General features: G+C 30.5%; 1 protein-coding gene, 1 non-coding gene and 1 pseudogene across 2 annotated transcripts; all 3 read left to right on the top strand.

Moving 5' to 3' along the window:
* The first annotated feature begins 1,087 nt into the window (after positions 1-1,087).
* On the top strand, positions 1,088-1,194 carry LOC131172357 (small nucleolar RNA R71). Its single transcript, XR_009142838.1, has one exon. It is a non-coding gene; the product is annotated as a small nucleolar RNA R71 (small nucleolar RNA).
* A 17,164-nt stretch (positions 1,195-18,358) lies between these two features.
* On the top strand, positions 18,359-20,569 carry LOC131171993 (BURP domain-containing protein 10-like; annotated as a pseudogene).
* Positions 20,570-22,961: 2,392 nt separating this feature from the next.
* LOC131172245 (receptor-like protein Cf-9 homolog) lies at positions 22,962-26,736 on the top strand. Its single transcript, XM_058133203.1, has 4 exons — positions 22,962-23,269; positions 23,354-23,427; positions 24,130-24,232; positions 25,764-26,736. The coding sequence occupies exons 1-4, from the start codon at positions 22,962-22,964 to the stop codon at positions 26,734-26,736; spliced, it is 1,458 nt and encodes a 485-aa protein (XP_057989186.1).
* The last annotated feature ends 527 nt before the right edge of the window (positions 26,737-27,263 follow it).

Here is a 27,263-nt window from a genome sequence, read left to right as displayed (position 1 = left end):
AGGCACATTTATGTATAGCTTCTTCAAAACCTCTAAGAACTTCCCAAATTGCTTATCAAGCTTGGCTTTGTGAAATCTTTGTGGGAAAGGAAGTTGTGGCTTGTAGGGCTCAGGAGGTATATACTTCTCTTCAATTTTCTCTTTACATTTTTCTGCACTCTCTTGTTTTTCACTCTCATCAGTTTCTTTCTCATTTTCTCTCTTCTCACTATTTTCACTCTTCTCATCATTTGCAACTTTCCCACTTCTTAAAGTAATAGCTTGACACTGCTCTCTTGGGTTTTCTGGTTGACTTGGTAGTTTTCCAAAAGACTTGGTACTTGAGGAAGATGCTTGTTGTGCAATCTGATTTTCTAGCATTCTGTTATGTGTTTGCATCTGTTCCAGCCTTGCTTTCATCTCTTTCATCTCCTCATCATGCTTATTTTGGTTAGCAAGAATCTGTTGCAATAAAGCTTCAGTGGTAGAATTTTGTTCTTGCTGTTTTGGTGGAGGATTCATATTTTTCTGCTGAAAATTAAGCAATGGTTGCCTATTTTGCTGATATGGAACTCCTTGTTGCTGTTGTGGTTGAAAATTCTGATTTGGAACTTGACTTTGCTGATTTCCCCATGAAAAGTTGGGATGATTCCTCCAATTTGGATTATAGGTTTGAGAATAAGGATTCCCCATTTGCTTGTTTCCATAATTACCAACATATGCTGCTTGCTCTCCATAATCTACTCCACAGCTGGTAGTTCCCTCTGCATAAGCCACTTGTTATGAACTTCCAGATGATGATGATGAACTAACCAACATACTCAAATCTTCCATCTTCTTAGCCAAAACATTTGTAAGTGCATCAAATTTTGCATTAATCATGTTGAATGGGTCAAGATCATACATTCCAGCAGCTTGTCTCTTCTGAGTTGGAGCTGGCCCTCTTGGACTACTCCAAAGATGAGTATTCTTTGCAATTTTCTCCAATAGCTCATAAGCTTTATCTTCATGCTTTATAATAAATTCTCCTCCTGTTTGAGCATCAATAATCCCTCTAATTGCAGGAGTGACATTTGTGTAAAAATTCTGGTTTATCATCCATTTCAGAATGGCATGATGTGGGCATTGTCTCTCTAATTCCTTCCATCTCATCCATGACTCATAAAGAGTTTCATCTTCTCTTGAAAGAAAAGTCGTCATTTGATTCCTCAATTCTTGAGTTTTTCCAGGTGGAAAATATTGTGCAAGAAATGCATCAGTGAGTTGCTCCCAATTTGTAATGGAGTTGTGAGGTAAAGAATCAAGCCAATCCAATGCTCTATCTTTCAAAGAGAATGGGAATAGCTTCAATCTTGCTGCATCATCAGACACTCCAGGTTGTTTTTGCATGTCACAAATCATAGCAAACTTCTTCAGGTGTGTGTGTGGATTTTCAGAAGGATGTCCTCCAAATTGAGAATTTTGAATCATTTGAAGAACTCCAAAATCCATCTTGTAGCTATTTGCATCAATTCTTGGTCTTGCTATGCTCTCTCTCAAGTCATCAAAACGAGGAAAAGCATGATCCATCATACTTCCCTTAGGTACGTTTGCATTAACAACTTCTTCCCCTTGGGCTTCATTTTCATTGTTTCGATCGTTTCCAGCATTACCACCAATTCTAATTCTTTCATCAGCCATGTCTGCTTCTAATTCAGTTTCTCTCAAAGCTTCTTTTCTTTTTCTGGTTTCTTTCTTGTTGGTCTTACAAAATTTCTCAATTTCAGGATTGAACAATAAGGATGTGTCACTTGTGCTTCTAGCTCTTCTCATAAAAGATTAAAAGTACCTGAAAAAGAACAAACAAATAAAAAATGAAAAGATAACAAAGATAAAACTATAAACAACTAAAATAATCAAGAATTCAATATTAAACAAACAACTCAAGAACGCGCCAAAAACTTGATGTGGCCCAACCGCAAGTGCACGGTCGCATAAGTAATACAAGAAAGATATCGTTGCCACGAGGAGTTGAGTTAATGATTGAATTTTTGATATAAAAGTTGACTAAATCGAAGTATTTTTGAAATTAAAGTAATGAATTGATGGGTATTGAGAATGTGAAATCTATATGTGCAAAATTAATATTCTATTCATCAATGTATTAATTAAACTAAAATTGCATCAAATTGAAATAGGCAAGTTCAAATATGGCAAGATTCTAAAATGGCAAGCAATTAAATTCAATTGAAAATTAGCAATGATAAAAAGGCGATTCTGGAGTTCGGGATTTCATATTCGAGCTATTTTGGGATTTTTAATTGGTTATCCAATCTTGTGAAACTAATGGGTTTTAAGGAGATTAATTCTTAAATCCTTTGAATTCCCTTTCGAGTGAGACAAAGAGTGCCTTAATCAATCTAATCCTACTTTCGTGGACTTAGAATTAATTAAGACCCATTAAGTTCTTTAATTAATCTGTGAATCCTCTTAATCCTTAGCCTATTTCTAGGTCTAAGTTAATTAAGTCCAATTTCTTGATTATCTATCACAGGGCCTTCTCCTTTCGGTGCTTCAACCATGGATTAAGAACATCACTTAATGGGATCCTACACTAAGCATGTCATTAAGCACACAAGAAATGAATAAAACTCATTAAGACCACAAAATATGGATTACCCAATCAAAATCCACAAAATATCTCAAATATTACATCCTTTACTCCAGAATCAAAAGTAAACTACTCACTATCCATAATGCTTACAAGATATTATGAGTTTATAAGGAAATAAAGCTTTAATCTAAGCTAAGAAATAAGAAATTAAACACTAGAAATGTAGAAAAATGTAAGAAAAGAAAGAAATCTGTAAATCTTGGTTGAAAATGGTGTGGAAGGTGAAAGTGACTTCTCAAATTCTGCCTCTCTTCTCCTTTCCTTTTTTGCTCCTTGTCTCCCCCCTCCCTAAAAATGGGAAATGAGACTATTTATAGCATTTTTCTGACATGGAGCCCTAAAATGGTGTGTTCTAAGAGGAATTATCTGAGGGAATCTTACCACTCATTAATGAACTCTTTATGGATCATAAGTGGATCGCATAAGTTATGCACCCTTATGCGATTACCGGTTCTCGTTCACTTATGCGAACGCATGACTTGGTGCATAAGTTATGCACAATTCGTGAGAGTGCATAAGGGAGGCGTGAATGTGCATAAGCTATGCGATCTCCTTATGCACATTTACAGTATTGGAACAGTGATTTTTCTCCTTATGCAGATCTGCATAGCTTATGCGGCAAGTTATGCACAATTTGGTCAATGCATATTTCAGCTTGAAAACTTGTTTTTTGACATCTTTGGCTGTAGAAGTCACTCTTCAATGGCAAAATTTCTCTTCAGTCCTTCAAAAACACCATTTTTCCTACAAAACAAAGTAAAAATTACAAATTAATCCAAAATCGACAATTATGAAAAACTAACTAATTTACTAATGAAATTAGCTAAAAATAACTAATAATAGAATAAAATGGCTATGAAATTAGATCTAAATGACTATGCAAAATGTATGCATCTCTCACAAGTCACCATAAATTGCTCATCTATTAAAAGGATAAAATGGTAATGAATTTCAATTTAATTACTAATATGCCATTTTGAGCTAGCTCAATTTAAGCTGTGTAGCATTTTTGTTCCAATATTAATAAATTAATAGTATAGCTTAATTTCGTTATAGATATATAGAATTTTGATATAATTAAAGAAAAAATTTGATATCAAATACTTTGCTTTTCAATAATTATATATATTCTTTATTGCTAGAATAAATTTTAAATATAAATAATTTTTTTATTAATTTTTAATTTTTCATTGCGTGTTTTAACTGCTAAGGAACCCAACAACCCTCTATATAATTTCAATATAGTAAGTCAAGGAGTCAATAGATACCATTACCATTGATTTAAAGGGTAAATTACATAAATGATATTTTACTTTAGGGGTATATAATAATAAGATATATAAAATTTAATTTGTAACATAATACTCTCTAATTTTTAATTTAACTAATATAAAATCCTTTTAAAATATTCAATAATCAATTTCTAAGTTTATTTTTACTGAAGTGACACTTATTATATTAAATTTTATATTTTCTTTATGTTAATTTAACATTTATCAAAAAAATAATTTTATTTTTTATTTGCCAATAAAGGCAGAATTAGAAATGTAACTTTAGAGGTCAGAAATAAATATTAAAAAGAAACTACATGAAATTTTAATAAAATTATAGGAATTAGAATAAAAATATAAAATATTAAGAGATCAAATTAAATAATATAATAATATGAATGAAGTTTAAGCAAAGATAATGTTGGAGGGGCAAATCGTAAATTGTTAAGAAAATAAAATAAAATTTATAGGTAAAATTTGGTTTTAAAAATTTTAGAAGGGCAAAAAATAATTTTTTGAATCGTAGAATTTAATTGTTATTAGGAGCTGTTTTGTTAAAATTCACTTTGGAAAATTCTTGTATGCACCTAGACGTATTTATGTATTTTTTGAAAATAATATTTTTATTTAGGGAGTATCCATTTCCAGTTTTCATAATTTAATTTATAAGGATTTTAATTAATTTAATAAATAATTCATAAAGAACCTAAAATAATTTTAAATAAATTTTTTATAAATAAAAAATATTTAAGTTCAATTTAAAATAGCTCTCTATATTAATAGGCTTAGCCTATATTATCTCTTATTTCTATTTTCAAATGTAAGAATAAAATAAAAAAATATCAAATTTTCGTTGTTCATGTTTTAAAAAATCTGAATATTATAATTTTTCAAAAGTAATTTTTTTTTATTAATATGAACATTTTATACCCATTAATTGGTGTTTAAAGTTCTCAATTTGTGCATATTTATATATAAAAAATCCATATGAATATGCCAATTTCTTTAACCAACGTAATTGATAATTATGTTATATTATTTAAATATTTAAATTTTCATTGATTTAATGTTTTTCCAAAAAATATTTTTGTAAAGGATTATTCTAAAAATTATTTGTTCATGAATAATTATATATTTATTAATATTAAAATTTTATTATATATAAAATAATGAGTGAACAATGCATGACTCCATAAAAGTGTATTATTTACATTTTTCTTGATAAGAATAATCATTTTATATTTTTGCAATATTTTTAACAGTAATCGATAATGGTAATTTAAATAATAGTGTTAATTTATTTGAAGAGTTATTAATTTATCAAGAATAAATGTCACGACCCAAGCTGACAGAGTCCGACCATAAAATGGACCTACCAATGGGGAGTTTTTGACTCACCCGACCTGTAAACACAGTAAATACTCAATTGGGGAGCTCAGCTCACCCTCCACATACTCATATCATCATAAAAACATATGGGAGCTCAGCTCCCTCATCCAGTCCATCAAACATACATATCATTATATGTTTACAGGTCCAACATGATAATAATATTACAGACCAAAATCAAATAAATACTTTTAACACATGCGAAAATTCTAGGAGTTAATAAAATTACACAAACATTGATAAACAACCTGCGAGGAAAGGAAGCAGGTTAATCTCAAAAATATCCTCCTGTGGCCTGGAAAAATATTGAACAGGAGTGAGCGTTCGACTCAGAGAGTAAAATATCAATTTTAACCATAATCTCTATAACTATCTAAAACTAATGCACCCTGTAGAGTGAAATGCAACATCAACAACATTTTCACATCATAACATCAAAAAGTAATTTGGAGCACCCACACACTCGTAGTATCGGTCATAATATATGGAGCCGATCCCCTATACTGACTCTCTTAAATCCAACTTTGGTGCCGAAGAACTCAAGTCGGACTTTCGCTTAATAAACCAAATCGGGGGTCCCAGCGAAGAACTCAAGCCGTGACTACCCCCCGAAGGATCGGGTCCCAGCAAAGAACTCAAGCTGTGACTACCCGTCCTGTCCATAGTCCACACCACATCACACGACGCCAACGCACGCACACCGCTCCAAATTACCACAACAACATCCATGGCACTTTATGATTATCAATGCAACATAAATCGTGCCTAGAGTTTAACTATATAAATATATGCATATAAGTGATGCATGGGCATGCTTGAACATATAATAATATCGAAATTACAGTTAAAATTAATATTTTACTCACAAACTTGACGGTGGTCACTGAGGCGGCTGGGCGGAGGAAGAAGGCTGTCCCGGCTCACCTGACAATTACATTACAATTTTTAATATAAATGACTCGATACAATCAAGAAAAGACCAAATCGTCCTAAGTCGTGCGAAAATCCCAGAGTCTCCCCTATACCTAAGACCTACCCAACCTGCAAAAGGGCTCAAAACACACTTCTATATTCACAATCCATATATCCACAACTCAATCACATCACGCAGCCCCTCCTGGGCCCATCAAATCAGTCATCCATCACAATATGTAAAATTTCAATTTAGTCCTTATAATTGATCATTTTTGCAAAAACTACCCAAACAAGCTCTAAAAATTCTAAAACTTTGCCCATGTCCTTAGCAATATTACTAGGCTATTGCAAAAAGAATCATAATTTTCTGAGCTACCACGAATATTTTATGGATTTTTAATCCTATTTAAGCACTAGAAAATTACGAAAAAGCAAGGTTCGGGTTTACCTTTGCCGATTCGGACTTCGGGGACGCGCTCGGGACATCTGACAATAGGGGGTAGCCAAAACCTTGATCCAATTCGGAGACTTTTCCGGTAACGGGTCTATCTGGCCCGAAATTTGCAGACCCGGTCAACTGTCGAATTTCTGCGAATTGAGGATACCTACACGAAGCCCACAACACGGGGGTTAGTACATAAATTTTTCAGAATTTTCTAAGCTCATTTAATGCTCGAAAAGACACTGCGAAGTTTCGTGGGACCCACCGAAAACGGTCGGAAAAATTTGAAATTTATGTCGCCAAGCTCTCGGCGAGTGGAGCGCCCGTACTCTTGGTTTTCTCATTGGATTCACAGTTTGTGAGAAATCTAGCCCGAAAGTCAAAATGGGCTAAAACTTCCCGGGCAAAAATTGGACAAATCGCTCGATGGATTTCGGGGTTCTTGGTGTCTATGGAAAGCTCTCGCCGAGTAGATGATTTTAGACACAAGACCCGGTCCAATTGGTGGCCGGATCGGCCGGATTTTGGCCGGGAAGTTGAAACGCTGGCGCGCCTGCGGCCCCTTCAGAGGCCGTTTTCTGCGTTCGGTGACGGCCGTGGGGGAGGACCGAGGTGAGGCGCCAGCGAGGTGGGAAGGCAGGGGAGGCGGCGGCGCTGCAAGGGGAGGAGGGAGGAGAGAGAAAAGAGAGAGAGAAGGGAGAGAGGTCGACGCGCGCGGGAGGAAGAAGAAGAAAAAGAAAAGGCCGGTCCGATTCGACCGGTTCGATTCGGCCGGTTCGATTCATGATACAAAATTTTGAATTTTTACTCTCCCTCGGGACCGAAAACGAGGTCCAAAAATTCTGAAAAAATTTCAGAAAACTCAGAAAAATACGTAGACTCCAAATATATTTTTAGTTTTGCCACGTGGTCTTTAAATTAATTTTTAAAAATCATCAAAGTTTATATTTTCGGAAAATCGAACCCGATTTTTAAAATCCGAAAAATCTCAAAAAAATTTCTAAAATTTAAATAAAATTAAAATACCAAAAATGCTCATAAAATAATAAAATTTAAAATTTTGGGGTGTTACAATAAAAGTGTTAAATTCTTTTTGTAATATAGGTTAAATTTTTTTTGAATTTAATTAAAATTTTTTAATAATTTGCTTTATTTTAAAGTTGACTAGTAGGTATGGAAGAAAATACACCTCAGAGTTTTGCATGTTTCCATTATCTATTAAAGCAATCAGATACGCTTACCTGGCTTCAGTTTGAGGTGAGCATTCAGTTCAAATCAAATTAAATCGAATCAAACTATAAAAATCAAATTATATATTTTAGAAATCGAATCAAATTGAAATGGATGAAAAATCGAATCAAATCGCTTTATTTTGATTTGGTTTGATTCAAATCGATCGGTTTTGATTTTTAATTATTTTTTAATTTAAACTTGATTTTCAAGTTATTTGATCGAATTTTGATATTGGTTTGAACCTAATAACCATTAATCAATGAAATTAAACAACTTATATATATAATTACATATAATTCATAAATTTCTCATAAAAATAAATTAATTTAAAAATCAATAAAACTATTTGGTTCAGTTTAATCGATTTTTTATCTTCAAAATCAAACTGAACTGAAATAATCGAAATTTTTATAATATAAAATCAAACCGAACCGAATTATCTTAAAAATCAAACTGAATTACCGAATTAAAGCTATTCAATTCGATTTATTTAGTTTGAATGCTCAACTCTAACTTCAGTTCTCATCCATTATTCATCAAATTGATTGGTTATAAAGTTACTTATCCTGTTCCTATAGAGGATAAATATTTCAATATACATTGTACTTTTTTTTTTTTTTGGTTGTTGCGTCTGTTTCTCAGATATTACGGATAGTTCCAAACAAAGGTAATGGCCTTGTTCTGGAGAAATATTCATGGACACAAAACCTACAAGAGGTTAATGAACTTGTTCCGGTTCCTTCTGGTACTAAATCAAGGTTTGTTGCAGGTGATATAAAGAAAAACCATCTGAAAGTTGGACTAAAGGGTCAGCCTTCGATAATTGAAGTAAGTTTGAAAGTATACGTGTTTTTGTGCTGAAATCAACATCTTTTTGCTTGATTGGATCATTCTCCCTTCATTGTGTCTTCAATTACTTGGAGGGAGAGCTTTACAAGCCCATCAAGGTTGACGATTGCTATAGGCAGAGTCAGAAATTTAGTTTAAGGAGGTTCAATTAAAATATATAATTTATTAATAAATCACTTACTTAAATATTGATAGAAGATATTAATTAATTAATGATAATAATTCTATATAGTTAACTATAGAATTATTTCATAATTACAAAACAAAAATATTCAATAAATATAATGATAAAAATAAATACTTTAATTTATAAAAAAATTAATTTACTAAAAAATAAATAGAATTGTTACTAATTAAAAAATATAATGAATGATTAATATAGTAAATTGTTAAACCTAAAATATATTGATGGTCTAATATTAAAAAATTTATCTTATTTATCTCAAATCTTTTTTCTTTAAATTATGAAAAGCAAATTCAATTAAAATTATAAATTAAATAAAATAAATGATATGGTTAAACTTTTAATATTATGAAAGAATTTTTTTTCTTTAACTTGAGTATGAAGACATTTTAGCAAGAAAAAAAAAATCTAAAATAGTAATAAGATTACAAAAAAAAAAATTACTAACATTTTAAATTGATAAAAAAAAATACTGAGATAATTATGTTAGACTTTATTTTAATTATATTGTCTAATAATTTAAAATTTAAAGAATAAAAATTAGTGATTATGGACTTATTAGATGAAAAAAATGATAAAATAAAATTAAAGAATAATATAGGGCTAAGAGATAATAACGATTTAAATTTTTTTAATAAAATGATTTATTTTCCATCGTTAGTATAGTTTTTTAATAAATAATTAAAATTTTTTTTATCAAATTATTATTAACCCACTTAAAACTTTTAAAATTCTGAAAATTATATACTCATCAAAATTTAATATAAAAGTAAAATTTTAAAAAAAATACTATTAAATACTTAAAATTTTATAAAATTTCAGGGGACTCAATGCTCCCCTTTGCCACAATGCGGCTCCGCCCTTAGGTATAGGAGCAAGGTATGTTAAGTATCACGTGCATTAGAAATGCACCAACTATATTTAATTTTCTCTGCCATAATATGAATGGAAATATCTGTATGGATTTAAGCAATCATGGTTAACCTTTAGGAAAGGCATCAAAATCAACGATCTGAATGTTCTGTGTGATATCTGGATAGATCTTTTGTCCTTTTTTTGCTCTGTCAAGAGTCGATCACATCAAATGCAGAGTTGCTTATTATGTACTAAATTCTTGCTGTTTCCAGAGGACCGGAATACCATCCAAGACCTTTTGACCAAGCATGACCAAATGGAATGGTGGAAATGCATAGTGAAGGGAGATCCTGAAATTAATACTCAAAAAGTTGAACCTGAAAATAGCAAACTAGCTTGCCAGGATCCTGAAACACAGCAAACTGTTGAAAAGATGATGGTAAAATTTGATGCTTTTTACATATTCCTTTTGTTGATATTATCTCCCACCTTTTATCAATTGAGATTTTCTACTAGATGGAAGGTCTTAATTGATGTAGCAGTTGGTTGTGTTTGCTGTTCAGCTTGGACTGTTATTGTGGCAATCCTGTTTTAATGATTCCTGAGGATTTTTGTTTCCCCTACTGAACAGCTTACGTTTACTCTTCCGTTTCTTGATTCTATTATCTACATTTTCGCAGGCCCTCCCCTACCCAGAGGGGCAGGGAAGGACCGTCAAACTGCGGCAGAGACAAAGGTCTGATGCCCTAAATGAAAAATAAATAAACAAATAAAGGAAGAAGAAGTGTTTTTAATGCTCACAATTTTTTATGCATCAATAGAAGGTTCTTCAATCTTCAATCCTCAATCCCATTTAATAATAATAATAATAATAATAATGGAGGAAGTTTCTATGCGTACCATATGTTCAAGGGTCCTAGATCTCATTAAGAAAAAAAAAAAAAAAAGAAACAATAAAATAGATTAGAAATGGAAAAACATCCCTAGGCCTAGTATCAAAAGAACTAAAAATATGTTCAATTTACATGGGCCACGGCCCCGCCTCCGCCTGGTCTCTTTCCCCATTTGTAAGAATACCTTTATGGCTTTATTCATGACCAATCATATATAAAATATTCTGACTCTTCAATAAATAATATCAATATCTAATTTAATTGTTAGATGTAATTAATAATTAATAATTATAATAATTAATATTTATATTTAATAAAATTATATTTAGTTATATATAATTTTTTTTATTTTTTTTTTATTTTTTAAAAAATTTAAAAGAAAATGAGATGGTTAGAATTTGAACTTCTTTCCTCTTGCATTTAATCTTCCTATTAGTATTTTTTATTTTTCATTCATTTACATGACAATAATTAATTATGATATATATATTGGTATATATATTACTTTATAATTATATAAAATTTTAAATATTTTTTATATATTTTACCCGTATGCATCATTATATAAATTATTCTTTCCTTTCGTGACAATTATCTTTTGTCTGTGTTATTATATAAATTAATGTCCTTCGCGACATTATCTTGGAATGCTAGGTGGTATCAACAGAGGTCTCAGTGAGGGTGACTTGAATTAATAGAACCTTTACATTACATATTGCGAAATCTTTCAAACATGCGCTTGATATCGAGCCACGTACTCAAAGATATTTAATTTTATCAACTTCATGTTTCAGTTGTTGAATTTAAACATAAATAAAATTAGGCCCACTAAATTTTACCCACACAAAGTGTCAATAATTATTAATAGTTGTTGCATGTCCATATGTAGGTGAAAACTGGGATGGAATCTGTCGAAATTTGAAATATCTAGAACCGGAATGCAGTGAGAGCGAGAAGACAAGCACACATTTATAGACAAAAATATTCAAAATACATAAATTATTGGACTTATGCCGAAGCCATAATTTTAAAATAAGGGAATAGATTTAGATTTTATATTTATTTTTTTATAAAAATAAAAAGATTTGTAATGTAAAAAAAAATTAATAAAGTAAAAATGTATGATTGGGAGCAAAGGATTTTCGAACGGATTAAAATATTTTTATAATATTTTATTTATAATAAATATTAATTAATATAAACTAAATATTAAAAATGGAATCCTAATAAAATTATCTTTTATATATGTATTCAAAACATTTTATAGATTTTAGAATTTTCTTATCAACTAGATATTGTAAATCTATTAAAATATTTTTATAAATCTGTATTATTTATAAAATATATTAATGTCACACTTTACCCATTTGTAAGGCATAACATGATTCCGTAGTATACCTAATGAATTACCATACTTCGCCTATCGATAACTCATTAAATATACTACAAGAGATTTTAAAACCATTTAATTGAAGTTTAAAACTAGTTAAAATTTTTGTCCACTTTTATTTTTATGCAAATTTTAAAAAAATTTCTGCAGAATGCCATCTATATTTGGAAAAAAACAGTTATTCAAACACTTGTAAAAACACTTCTAATAATTCATTTCATCAAACCAACCACTACTACAACACAAATCAACATTATTTCTCCCAACTCCATAATTCAAAACAATTCTCAATTCAATTATCTTCAAAATAATACTAAATAACTTCATTCATATTTTAATAAAGAAATATCAATTTACATTTATCAACCCAAAATTTACATTAGAAAATCTAAAATAATATTATTACAAACTTTATACAACTGCTCAAGACCAATTTATACATGTACATACGGTTACATACACAAATATAAACATTACAATCATGGTATAAAATTATACCCAACAGAATCTCAGGGATGTAGCTCCAAGATTCTCAGCAGCTCACTCTGCTGCTCCTCTAGTCTCTCTATCTGCGACAGCAATAACAACCATCACTGAGTACTATGACTCAGTGATGCACAACACACTAAAAATAACATTTTATGCATAATTCAAATCACATTTATTCAAATATGGTACTGAATATGAAAAACAGATACAAAACATAATTTATAAATTTTTACTCCAAACAATCTCATTTAGGAAGTTTCAAAACGAATTTCATAAAATCACACAGTTATATCATGCCATTCAGAACAATATTCATCTCAATAGCCGGAGGCTTATGAGAAATCATAAGGCTAGGTAGCTCAAACTATGGGTACCCATTCAATTTCTTCCTCTACTAGCACACACCTCAACACTTCAGCCAGAGAGGGAATCAAAATTCAAAACTAATTCCTCCCACTAGTCATGCTAGTGAGGCATTCAAATATATGGTCATGACATTGTGGTTTCAAAACTGTCTTAGCAATTTACTAAACATTTATTGCCAATTCAAACACATACAATTAAACTTTCAACAATTTAAGTCAAAAGCATAATATGCATTTTAATCACCATTTTCCAACATAGGTAAATCATAATTCATTTCATGCACTTTGCAAATAAATTTTAAAAAATATTTATGTTGTGCACAAACCTTATGCGAGTCGCCTCTTGGCCTTGACTCGATACCTCGGGTTCTTTCTCGGTATTCTTTTCGATTGAAACACATAATTTTACAGTGTTTCAGTATCATAATTTATCATAAGTCCAAAAATAAATTCAAATCTATTTATATCTAGCTTTAATATGCTTAACCTGACGTTCTTTAAAATTTGTATTTCGGGTTTACTATTCACGACACTATTCAAGTCAAATTATTGACTTTCTCATACTTAATAGGTATAGGAATTTCAATTTCACCCACATATCACATTTTTGTTACCTAATTTATTAGTTTTGGTTGTTTCCTCAAATTTTAAGTTTCTTAGGTGAAATTTCATAATTTCATATTTAGTGTCCTGTTTTGCACTGTTTCATTGGTCAAGTTGCTGTTGAAATTTGGCTAAGTTTTCTTCATAGAAATTGATCCTTATTGTCTTAATTTTAATTCTTTTTTTGAATCACTCCATTTGGATTTTTTTAGCCTAAGTTATGGCCATTTGAACATGGCTGGCCGAATTTGGTGTTATCCAGAATTCTGGGCATTTTTTGGATATTGGTAATTTTTGTGTGTTGACTACATGTGAGTTTTTGAATAGTTTATGGTCAAAATTTGGGTTTATTTTCTTCATAAAAGTTGTAAAGTTATGTCTCAGCTTTCTATCGGTATAAAATTTAGGTCATTTGGACCTTCCTAGGCCAAGTTATGATCATTTAAGTAACTACTGTTCATTTGGTCTTTTTTGTACAAGGCAGTGTGCCCTAATCCGGATTTGGCCTAATTGTTCACTAAGTTATGGTCATTTTCTGAGCATGATTCCTAAATGAAAAATGGTCCATTTTGTGTCTAGTTTCGTTCCCAATTAGCCTCACACTAATTGGGTTAGTAAATTTTCAGTTTTGGTCCCTGAAAGGGACCTAGGTCAAGCTGTCTGCAAACTGACCCTAACCAATTCGAATTGAAACTTATTTCTAACAATTCACACACACCACAAATGGTCACAATTGATCATTTCTCAACTCAAGTACGGTTAATGGCATCAATTGATCAATTCTCAACTTTTCCTTTAATTTTTTACATGCTCAAAACCCTAATTACATAAAGTTCAAGTCTAATGCATTCAAAATGCATATTCAATGTCTATATACTTCATTCAACCTAAACAACCAATTAAACACATCAAAATCATTCATTTCAAACCCTAAATAAGGCTGGCCGAAATTCTTCTTTGGTCCCTCAAAAATTGTTTTCTTTTAATTTTAAGTTAAGATCTAAATTACTTACACTAAAAATATAAGTATAAACATAAATTTTCAATTCAAACTACTAACCTTAAACTTTGAAGTTCAACTCTTCAATGTCTTCATTTTTTTCTTTTCTTTCCTTCTTTCTAAAGCTTTCTCAAGTGAATTTATCAAGTCCTAATGGATTAATTTGGGGCCAAAGTAGGTTGAAGTGGTTGTTTTAAAGCTTGAACTCAAGCTTCAATGGAGTTTCTTCAATGGTGGTGAGAGAGAGGAGGGTGGCAGGTTTGGGTGAGGGAAGAAGAGTGGTTTAATTTTTTTTTTTTAATGTATTCTTATTTTATTTAAACAAGAATTGACTTGGTCAATTATGTAGGGAAAAACCAAATATCCTTTATGATGTCACAATAATGATGTAAGCATGATGTAACTAAACTTTTTCTTTTTTTCTTTTTCTTTTACATTTATTTTTCCACTAGTTCTTTAATTTAATTTCCGATTTTGAAATTTTCTTTTTTCCTATTTTATTGGACAGTTAGGTCAGGAGTCAGCTCGAGGGTGAATTGACCAAATTGTTTTTCAAATTTTATTAATTTATTTTAATTTTTAAAGCACATAAATTCAAATTAATTTTTCTTTTTCCTTTTATTGTTATTATCATTTTAATTTTTTTATTGTTTTATTTCATTATTAAATTTATATTAGTTATTATTATTAGTAATTTAATTTTATGATATAATGACTTTCACGTTATACATTAACATTATATAAATGAAATATCAGAATTCCATATTATGTTGTTAATCTATTTTACTAATATTACTTATACTATCTTTTTCTTTTTATGAACTACTATTTTAAAACAATAATAAAATTATTATTATGTAAAAAATATTAAAAAAATAATATCTCTAAAGTTTTTCATAATATTTATTTAGAGTTGTTCAGTATATTAAATATAGGGCTGAACATTTGGTTCGAACTAAATTATTAAAACTGAATTAACTAAATTATCATATTTAAGAAATCGAACCAAACTTAAAAGAATAAAAAATGAAATGAAGCAAACCTCTCTATTTCGGTTTGATTTGATTCAAACCGATCAATTTTTGAGTTTTGATTGATTTTCTAATTTAGATTTATTTTCAAGTTATTTGGTTTGATTTTGACATTTGTTTGAACCTAATAAATATTAATCAATAAGATTAAATAATTTATATATATATAATTATAAATAATTCATAAATTATCTATAAAAATAAATTAATTTAAAAATAAATAAAACAATTCGGTTCAGTTTGGTTCAATTAATTTTTTCCTCTTTAAAACCGAACCAAATCAAAATAATCAAAATTCTTAAAATGTAAAATTAAATCGAACTAAATTATCTTAAAAATCGAATTGAATTACTGAATTAAGGCGGTTTGGTTCTCTTTATTCGGTTCAAACTGAATATTATTCACTCCTAATTAAATATACAAATTTAATTTATAAGTAACTAATAATTGAATTTTATTTATTTTTAAATTGATTCAATGATTTTAATAATTATTAAAAAAATAATTTTATTTATAATTTATAAATATAATAGTTATATTATTATTATTATTATTATTATTATTATTATTATTATTATTATTATAAAATAAATTTGAATATATTTTTAGTATAAATAATTTTATATTTATTAATTATATTAAAAAAAATAAAAAAATAATATCCACAACATCATGCTGACTTTTGGAGCTTGTAACTAGCTATGTAAACAATCAAAGTTGCAAAATAACGGATCATTTTTAACCTTGGGTTATTTTACTTTCATTCTTCATCTTTTTTTTACAGTTAAATATTTATAAATTTTTAATTTATTTCATAAAAATTTTTATATTAAAAGATTTTATGTTAAAAAAAAAGAAAATATCATTTTATTCCTATCAAAAAGAATAAAAATATATATTTAAACCGCTTTTCTTTCTATTTCAATCTCTAAATTCAATTTCTAATAACTTGTATTTTTAAATAAAAATTATAATTTTTAATATTTTTTTAATATTTATTAAAATTACAAATATTTGTATTATTTAAATAATATTTTAAATAAAGTGTTCTATTTGTAATATTATTTTTATTTTAATTATATCTTATTTAATAATATTAAGATAAATGATTCTAGCGGTGTTCACGTCTAGATGCATCCTAAAGAAAACAAGTAGTAATATCAAAAAAATTTAAATATTTTATAATATGACAAAAGTATTCATGCGGGGTGGAACTAGTATGTTAAAATTGAAGGGATAAGAGTAATATCGGCAATTAAAAATTTAAATAAAGAATTCAATTATTATTATTATTATTATTATTATTATTATTATTATTATTATTATTATTATTATTATTATTTTGATTTTAAAGGCCATAAGTAACTTATTGTAGTCAACTGAAAATTAAATGTAAAAGGATTACAAGTAGAAAATAATAATAAACAATTAATTTGAAAAATTTTCACTGTTTATAACATTTTCAACGGGCTAAATATATATTTTTAGTAAAAATATTAAAGTATGTATAGAAATTTTACAAGGTGGGGTTAAATATATATTTTTAACAAAATTTATAAAAAAAAATATAAAGATATAATAAAAATTTTGCAAAATTTTTTTAAATAAATATAAGCATATTTTCAAAAATTTTAAAATATAATACATGATGATTATATTATGATCATTTATATGATATGACATTATTTAAACTCATAATAATTAATAATTAAAATATATACGATACAACAAATAAATTTTTTTTATTCTAGTGAATACAATTAAAATGAGCATAAAATTATAAATTTAATAAAAAATAAATTTTTTATAATATTAAAAAAATATTTAAAAAATAAATTTTTATTTAAAATATAAAATATAAAATATAAAATATAAAATATTGTGTGATGTAACAAAAACTATTTACGTGAGCGCAATTGAAAAGAAATAAATCTTCACGTCAAGTGTTGACTCTCGACACAGAGATCGAAGCATTCTATGATGCGACAAAAACCACCAAAGGTGATTACAAACCTGCTGTGGCTTTGTATAAGGATACACCCTTCGGGTACTAAAAATGATAAATTAAGAAATTTAAGATCTCTGGCAATGATCTTAGCTTAACATTATGTTTGGATGGTGAGAAAATAATAAGAAATGCAAGAAAATTTAAAAGTGAAATAACATGGGTTCCTGCTGGAAAGGATTCTAAAGAAAGCCACGTTTCGTAAAATAGGAAAAGCGGCAAACTCGTGGCAACTCTTTAATAAGAATATAAGACGTACAACTTCAATAATAATAATATAGGCAAAAATTGGAAAGCGCATATAAATGTTTTTGTCTCACTTATGGATGTCTTTAGTTCAGTAGATACAAAACAAATTTCATAACTAAGAATCTTATTTCATGCATAGCCATATATTATATTATATTATATTATATATTGCATGTTAATTGATATGGAAACTCGATCAAGATAATAATTTTAAGTCTGTTTTTATTTATCTATTATGAAATTGTTCAATAAAAAAATGACTACTCAGCTCTTAAATCATTATTTGACCATCGTGCTTTTCTTGAATTAAAAAAAGTATGAATTCTAATTGAATTTAGATGAATTTAAATAATAATAATAATAATAATAATAATAATATATAAATTCAAGTCACATTATTTTAAAGTTCACTTATATTTTATTTGACATCGTTCTTAATTAATTGTAGTGAAAAAAAAAATTATCTTTAATTTTTAACAATTTGAAATAGCATTTTGGCGTATTATGGATGGAAACCTCCATAAATAGGGGTGAGCCTTCAAGCTATTGCATATCCAAACTAGCTCGTGTTTGATGGCTTCAATGGAGTTTCATCTACTTTCCTTCTTTGCTTTACTTTTTGTAAGCAAACATTCCAATACTTTATGGTTTCTTCATCATTTAGAAAATTTATAGCTCTATGTTTAGCATGTCTTTGGTTTCTTTCCTCTTCTTTTCTTTTCTTTTTAAGTGTCTTTACTGATAAAAGAAAATAATGTATGAGTTTGATTGTAAACCTTTCATGGCAGGTTTTGGTGGTGGTAGGAGGTGATGCTTCTGTACCTGCTGAGGTATACTGGCATTCCAAGTTACCAAACACTCCAATTCCACAAGATCTTTTAAACCTTCTACAGCGTACGTGGGTTGTTTTATTCTCCAATTATAATTCCTCTCAAATTATTAGCTTGCATTGTGCAATATTAATGACATGTTTGATGCTTAATTATTATTAAGCAAGCGCAATTAGCAATTAATTAATGTAAATTTTGTTTCACTGTCAACTTTGTAACAATATAATATAGTTAATGGGCATTTATAGTTTTCAGCATATTTTGAGATTGAACAGTGGCGATTTTATGTTTTTTTTGAGACCTTTCAATCAATTTTTAAGTATTGAAAACCCTGTTATAAACTTTGTTAACAAGATATTCAGAAGTTTTGCGGATGCTCCAGTTGTTAAATTAAATTGTTCTTCAATCTGCAAATGTTTTTCTAAATTCTCTAAGATTTCTCATCTCCTATATCGTTTATTTGCAATTGAAAGCAGATATGGGAGACAAGTACACCTATTGGGATATGGGGTTTAATGCCGATGAAACTCTTGTTCCCCCGGATGATCGTAGGATAAAATATGGAAAGCGCTATGAGCAAGCTTTTGCAGAAGATACTAATGATAGGAGAGAGAAATACGGAAAACGATACGAGCAAGCTTTTGCAGAATACTAGTGATAGGAGAGAGAAGTACGGAAAGCGCTACGAGCAAGCTTTTGCAGAAGATTCCAATGATAGGAGGGAGAAGTATGGAAAGCGCTATGAACAAGCTTTTACGGAAGATACCACTACTGATAGAAGAGAGAAGTATGGAAAGCGCTGCGAGCGAGCTTTTGCAGAAGATACCAATGATAGGAAAGAGAAGTATGGAAAGCGCTACGAGCAAGTTTTTGCAGAAGATACCAGTGATAGGAGAGAGAAGTATGGAAAACGCTATGAACAAGTTTTTGCAGAAGATACCAGTGATAGGAGAGAGAAGTATGGAAAACGCTACGAACAAGCTTTTGCAGAAGATACTACTGATAGGAGGGAGAAGTATGGAAAACGATATGAGAGGAAATTCAACAAACATGCCCTCCCCAACTCGACTGTATTTTTCTTACCTAATGATCTCCATGTAGGCAAGAGGATGAGGCTCCATATAACTAAATCATCAAACAAGGCTAGAATTTTGCCTCAACAGGTTGCTGACACCCTGCCCTTTTCAACTAATAACTTAGCAGAAATTTTAATGCATCTCTCGGTGAAACCTGAATCACGTCAAGGCAAGATGATAAAGCAAACCGTGGAGGATTGTAAGTCTCCAGCAATTAAAGGAGAAGACAGATATTGCCCCAGATCTTTAGAATCCTTAGTTGATTTTGGTGTGAAATATGTTGGAAACAAAGCTCAAGTCCTTATGAACGAGGTAGATAAGCCTACAAGGGAGCAAGAGTATACTATTATGGGAGTGAAATTTATAGGAGAAAATCACGTGGTGTGCCACAAGCAAAAATACCCATATGCTGTGTATTATTGCCATGCACTCAAAGGCACTAAGGTTTATATGGCTCCAGTGATAGGCGCTGATGGCACAAAAGCTAAAGCAGTCGCCATTTGCCACACAGATACCTCAAATTGGAATCCAGGGCACCTGGCCTTCCTGCTTCTGAATATGAAGCCTGGTGAAGGAACTGTTTGCCACTTCATTACAAGTGATACTTTTGTCATGGTTTCCAGTTCTGATGTTGTGGAAAAAGCTCCAGCACCAATCTCTTCATGAGCAACTCTCATAAGTTTACGTGTGCTTGAAGTTACTCCATGTTATGTTGAATAAATGTTGGGCTTTACTCAACTTATTTTCTTCTTCCAACATGCATGGTCACGAGTTAATTATGATGTATTGTTCAGCTTGAATCCAGCACCGTTTGAACCAACCTAACTTGTATTATCAAGATTAAATTTTAAATTTTAACTACCCAACATCTATGATCTGGTCATTTCTCCAAATATGAAAAATCCATATACTTAAACATTAAAAATATAGAAAATCAACGTACAATAATAATATATAAAAAGAATATGTTTCTATTAGGGAGGGGATGTTTGTTGGACTTCCTGTCATATTTTTTACCAAATTTATCTCTCGTCACTTGATGATGAGGCTTCAACAGAAGGTTCTTCAATCTCCAATCCTCAATCCAACAAATGATAATAATAATAATAATGGAGGACGTATCTATGCGTACCATATGTTCAAGGATCCTAGCAGCCCATTAAGAAGAGGCCATAGAGTTCTAATTTCTGCATATCAGGGCCCATTAGCACTGCACTTTCTAATTTCTATACCCCTTTCGGGTTGTTTGTCTAAAGCTAAATTATTCCAACCATGCTGGGCTTGCATGAATATAATAAGACTGCTAATTTTAATTAATTTTCCATTGAAAACCGCCCATCTCCCTAAATAATGAAAATGATGTTCGTTGACATCAGCCAGCTGGTGTACACTAACAATAGCTGGTGTCCATATAATCTCCATATAGTAAGAGTCAATAGATGATTACCATAGATATCACTTCAGTGTAGACTCGATGGACGTGAAATACGAGAATTTTTAGAATGTTAAATTCCATTCTATAGGCTTAAAATTATATTCCTAATTAACAGTCTGAACTTGCATAGTTCTCCATCTGATACGAGAAACTCAGATGAGTTCATTAGTCTCTTCGCTGCGTCTTTGTATTCCTATCCCTGCTATTTTTTTTCTTCTTGTATACTGCACTTCATCAGTTGCGCCAACCATTTGTTGGATTTTTTATTTAAAATTTAATATATATATATATATATATATATAATAATAATTAAAAAAAAATCTTTTTGATTCAGTAAAGTTTGTTTCCTATTTTTTGGAAACTAATTTTTAATGTTACTTACTATTTTTAAGGATTGGTGGCCTAATATATCTTATTAGTGGATTAAAACTAGAGATTTTTTAGTCATTGAAAAACGCATATTTTTTGAAGTTCATAAATCACCCATTATCGCCACTCATTATGGTCACTAATTTTTTTACTCTATCGAATGAAGCAATTTTTCTGGCTGATGTTTTTGGGTATATCGACCAATAAATTCTGAGCATTGAGAATAATCGATTCGGGGAACTCTTAACTGCACACAAGAGCTCCAATGGATTGAAGTATCTTGCGAGAGGAACGTGATTGATTGATTACTCGATGCAGACGGGCCGTCTCCTCTCGAAGGGCAGCGCCAAAATTCAACGTGCTTATTTTTTTATATTGTTATCATTTGAATTTTATTATTTGTTTGTGGTCCATATTTACTGTTTTCTATTTAATTGATTATTAATTTTGTATTAAGTTTTCTTACAATCTTTGAAAGAAAGTCGTTCGTACTTGATTGTTGAAATTGATATGTTGAAATTTTTGTTTAGCAAACCAGAAAAACTTACTGCACAAAATTTCCTTTGTTGGCAACAACAAATGAAATTTTGGCTTACTGAATTAGAACTGTTTTCTGTGATTTTGATTAGATTTAAGGATAGAGAATCTTCATTTTCCACTGAAAAAACTGTTACAGTTGTTTCATCTACTAGTCAGTTTACTACTACTAAGGATGATTTAACTGATAAAGATATTTTATGTCATGAAAAAATCTTAAGTGTCTTGTTTGATAATATTTATCGTATTTTCTGTCATTCCAAAATTGCTCTTGAATTGTGGGAAGCTTTATATTATAAATATGGCATTGAAGAAAAGGGTTTGAAAAGATGTTCAATTGAAAAATGGCTTGATTTTCAAATGGTTGATGGAAAAAGTATTTCTGATAAAATTCATGATTTTGAAAACATTATTTTTGACATGAAGATAAAAGTTGTTTCAATTGATGATTCTATTTTGGTTACATCTCTTATTAAAAAATTACCACCTTCATGGTCCGATTTTGCTAGAAGTTTGAAACAGAAACCTGAAAATTTTTCTTTTGATGAATTGCTTGTCTCCTTGAGAATTGAAGATAGGCATCGTCTTACACAACCCCAAAACCAAAAAATTGAATTTCAAGCCAAGGCACATGTTGAAAATTTTCACAAACCAAAATCTAAGAATTTTAAGAAGATTGCATCCAAAAAGAATTTTAATGGGAATAACAACAATATAATGAAAGGCAACAATTTTAATCAGAAAAGCGTGTAGAATGTTGGGTTTGTGGAAAGACCAATCATGTTGCCAAAAATTGCTTCAAGCGTTATGGTCAACACAATAAGGCACCTTCTAGTCAAAAATCACAAGCTAATGTAGTGACCATTGGAGATAGCTCCCAATCCCCATCTTAAAGGTATCAGGCACAAGATCTGTGAGAATGGAGAATGGGAGTGAGACTCAAGTCTTAGGAGAAGGCCAAATAAAACTGGAATTGTCTTCTGGAAATTTTCTTGTATTAGATGGAGTCTTTCATGATCCTTTTATTAGGAAAAATTTAATTAGTGCTATGATTTCTGTTGATGCTCCATTTTGGAAAGAAGCAATTAAGGGTGAGATGGATTCTCTTACTTCTAATAAAACTTGGGTTTTATCTGATCTTCCACCTGGTCGCAAAACAATAGGGTGTAAATGGGTTTTTAAGAAAAAATTAAGGGCTGATGGTTCCATAGAAAAATTTAAAGCTAGGTTAGTTGCTAAAGGTTTTAAACAAGAAGAATGAGTAGATTTCTTTGACACTTATACACTTGTTTCTAAAGTTACTACTATTAGGCTTTTGATTGCTTTATCTTCTATCTATAAGCTAGATATTCATCAAATGGATGTGAAGACAACCTTTTTAAATGGTGAATTAGAAGAATAAATTTACATGGATCAACCAGAAGGTTTTGTAGTACCAGGACAAGAGACAAAAGTGTGTAAGCTTGTAAAATTCTTGAATGGTTTGAAACAAGCTCCTAAACAATAGCATAAAAAATTTGATAAGATTATGTTATCTGATGGTTTTAATATTAATATTGTTAATAAATGTGTTTACTGTAAGAAATTTAGTGATGCTTATGTTATTCTTTGCTTGTATGTAGATGTTATTTTAAGTTTTGGTAGTAATATTCATGTTATCAATACAACTAAATATTTTTTATCTAGTAATTTTGATATGAAGGATCTAGGTCAAGTTGATGTAATTTTAGGTATTAAATTATTGAGAAATGGTAACAATATTGCTTTAACTCAATCTCACTATATTGAAAAAATATTGAAAAGGTTTGATTATGCTAATGTGTCACATGTATTTTGTCCTTTTGATCCAGCGGTTAAATTGAGAAAAAATACTGCAGAAAGTATTTCACAATATAAATACTCTCAAATACTAGAAGCATTATTGCATTTAGCTAATCATACTAGGCCTGATATTGCATACGCAGTTGGTAGATTAGGTAGATATACTCATAATCCAGACTCTTTACATTGGCATGCATTGGAAAGAGTATTTAAATATCTTAAAGGAATAATTGATTATAATATTCATTATTGTGGTTTTCCTGCAGTAATGGAAGGTTATAGTGATGTCAATTGGATTTCTGATTCAGAAGAAACTAAATCAACTAGTGGTTATGTTTTTACCATTAGCAATGGTGCAGTCTCATGGAAGTCTGCAAAATAAACAATAATTTCTTGCTCTACTATGGAAGCAGAATTAGTGGCTTTAGATGCTACTAGTACTGAAGCAGAGTGGCTTTAGAATTTTATAAATGACTTGCCTTTTATTGTTAAACCTTTACCTCCAATTTCAATACATTGTGACAGTCAAGCTACTATAGCTAGAGCTAAAAGTAAAACTTTTAATGATAAAAGGAGGCACCTAATGGTTAGACATAAATTTATACGTCATTTGATTTCTCATGGTGTGATTTCTTTAGTCAAGTCTGAAAGTACTATTACGGATCCGCTCACTAAAAGACTGGCATGCTAGCAAATTCTTCAAACATCGAGGGGAATGGGATTAAAGCCTATAAAGTAGTTGCCACAGTGGACACCCGTCTTTAGAGGTATGGTGATCCCATGAACAAAGTTCAATGGGTAAAAACGAAAATGTATGGTAACGAGTTAGAGCACATAATATTTTTATTATTGCGAAAAAATTCCGAGTTCAATTCCTATGGTGTAGTGCTCTCTACTGTAATGTATAGGAAGAATTAAATTCTGAATAAACCCAATGACATATTTTTTTGTGGGGTAATGATCACAGATCACTCTTGGAGGGTTCACCTAGTGAGTGTGGTGGTGGGGTCGCCACTGTGAAAATTTGGGCAATTTTCTAAAAACACTCATGAAATAGATATGTGTGCATGACCGTAAAGCACAACACTGATAGAACCTAAATAATTTCTCATACTGTGTGTGTGGTGAATTTAATCTAGTTCAAAAAGGACTAGTTCAAAACATTTATGTTATTATGTTCTTTCATATTAAAATTAACTAACACTAAGTGTAGGTTCAAACCCTAAAGGTACATAACGCCTATTATATAGTATTATATGCTCAGAATTTAATTAAATTTTAAATCATTTGGGAGAATGTTGGATTTTTTATTTAAAATTTAATATATATAATAATTTAAAAAAAAATTCTTTTTGACCCTGTAAAGTTTGTTCCCTATTTTTTGGGAACTAATTTTTAACGTTATTGCTACTTTTAAAACTAGTGGCCTAATATCTCTGATTAGTGGATTAAAACTAGGATTTTTTAGTCGTTCAAAAATGCATATTTTTTGAAGTTCATAAATCACCCATTACCGCCACCAATTTTTTTACTCTACCGAATGAAGCAATTTTTCTGTTTGATGTTTTTTGGTATATGGATCAATAAATTCTAAGCATTGAGAATAATCGGTTCAGGAAACTCTTAGCTGTATACAAGAGCTCAAACGGATTGAAGTATCTTGCGAGAGAGGGACGTGGTTGATTGATTTCTTAGTGCAGAAGAGCCGTTTCCTCTCCTTTTAAAGGGTAGCGCCAAAATTCAGCGTATTTCTATCTATAAATTCATATGCTACTTTAATCCTTTTTCTCTTGATTTTATATTGTTATCATTTGAATTTTATTGTTTGTTTGTGGACCATATTTATTGTTTTTTATTTAATTGATTGTTGATTTGGTATTAAGTTTTCTTACACCATTAGGGCAGAGGAGACAGACCTAAAAGCCTTGATTGGATTCCAGGCCAAACTAACCCACGATCCTCTTGGGATCACGAACTCCTGGAATCATAGCATCCACTTCTGTGAGTGGCCTGGTGTTAAATGCCGCCGTGTCAGTGCAGGCATCGTGAGGGTCGCGACCTTGTACCGGCCCTCTGTCAACCTTGTAGGTTCCATATCACCGCATATTGGCAACTTGAGCTTCCTGAGTTATCTGAATCTGGCAAATAATAGCTTTGGCGGAGAAATCCCTGAGGAAATCCGCGGTCTGCGTAGATTGAAGATTTTAATTCTGGACAGGAATCTGCTTCATGGTCCACTTCAAGTACCACCATCTTCCACAACATTTTTGTCCCTTGCAGACAACAATTTTTCTGGAGAGATTCCTTCCTCGATATGCAGGTTAATTTCTCTGCAGCATCTTTATTTGTCTAAAAAAAATGTAAGTGGAACTATTCCAAAATGCTTTGGAAACTTTAGAAATCTCTCTGTCTTGGATTTGGGAAACAATAATTTACATGGTAGCATACCAGCAACATTTGTGAAGGGTAACAGCTTGAGTCGTCTTGACTTGAATGGCAATCAATTGGAAGGGCCATTACCAAGATCTTTGTTTAATTGTAGCAAGTTAGTAACTTTGAACTTAGGGAACAACAGGATAAATGGATCTTTTCCCTACTGGTTGGAAAATCTTGCAGAGTTACGAGTTCTTGTTCTGCGATGCAACAGATTCTCTGGTCCCATACCAACCTCAAAAGCTCGATTTTCTTTCCCTCGCTTGTTAGTAATTGAACTCTCCCACAATGACTTCACAGGTCCTTTGCCAGCCAGATACTTTCAGCAATTCCAAGCCATGATGAAAGAGAACACCTCTGAATATTATGAGGTTCATATGACAATCATAATCAAAGGGGATGATTTTGAGGTGACCAAGTCCTTGATATATTTGCAATGATTGATTTGTCAAATAATCAGTTTAGAGGAGAAATTTCTGAAAATATTGGAGAGCTTGAACTTTTAAAAGGGCTGAATTTTTCTCATAATCATCTATCTGGACATATACCTGTGGGAAATTTATCAAATCTTGAATAGTTAGATCTCTCCTCAAACAAGCTTGTCCCTGAGCAATTGGTAGATTTGACATTTCTTGAAATTTTAAATCTTTTATTTAATGAGCTTGCAGGACCTATTCCTCAGGGCAAGCAATTCAACACATTTGGAATAGGGTCCTATGAAAGAAACTTGGGATTATGTGGATTTCCATTACCAAATGATTGTGCCAATGATCACACCGCCGTTGATCTTGCCGGAAGGAGATCGCTCTGCAGATGCTATTTTTGAGTGGAACATTGTACTCATGGGCTACGCAAGTGGATTGGTAGCCGGAGTGGCTATGGGGTGTATTGTGTTTCAAACTGGAAAGCCCCAATAGTCTGTGACAATGATCCGAGCTAAACGACTGAAAATGGAGAAAAGATCAAT

This window comes from Hevea brasiliensis, chromosome 13, assembly GCF_030052815.1.
Source record: "Hevea brasiliensis isolate MT/VB/25A 57/8 chromosome 13, ASM3005281v1, whole genome shotgun sequence".
NCBI lineage: Eukaryota > Viridiplantae > Streptophyta > Magnoliopsida > Malpighiales > Euphorbiaceae > Hevea > Hevea brasiliensis.
Note: the sequence above shows the minus strand (reverse complement) of the source record. Positions and strands in the feature narration are given on the sequence as shown.

What these genes read in the sequence shown, in the direction of transcription:
- LOC131172245 (XM_058133203.1), top strand. Translation starts at nt 22,962, where the DNA reads ATGGAGAATGGGAGTGAGACTCAAGTCTTAGGAGAAGGCCAAATAAAA. An exon ending in ATAGAAAAATTTAAAGCTAG is followed by an intron (nt 23,270 to 23,353) that starts GTTAGTTGCTAA and finishes TACTACTATTAG; the next exon opens with GCTTTTGATTGCTTTATCTT. An exon ending in AATGGTGCAGTCTCATGGAA is followed by an intron (nt 24,233 to 25,763) that starts GTCTGCAAAATA and finishes TTACACCATTAG; the next exon opens with GGCAGAGGAGACAGACCTAA.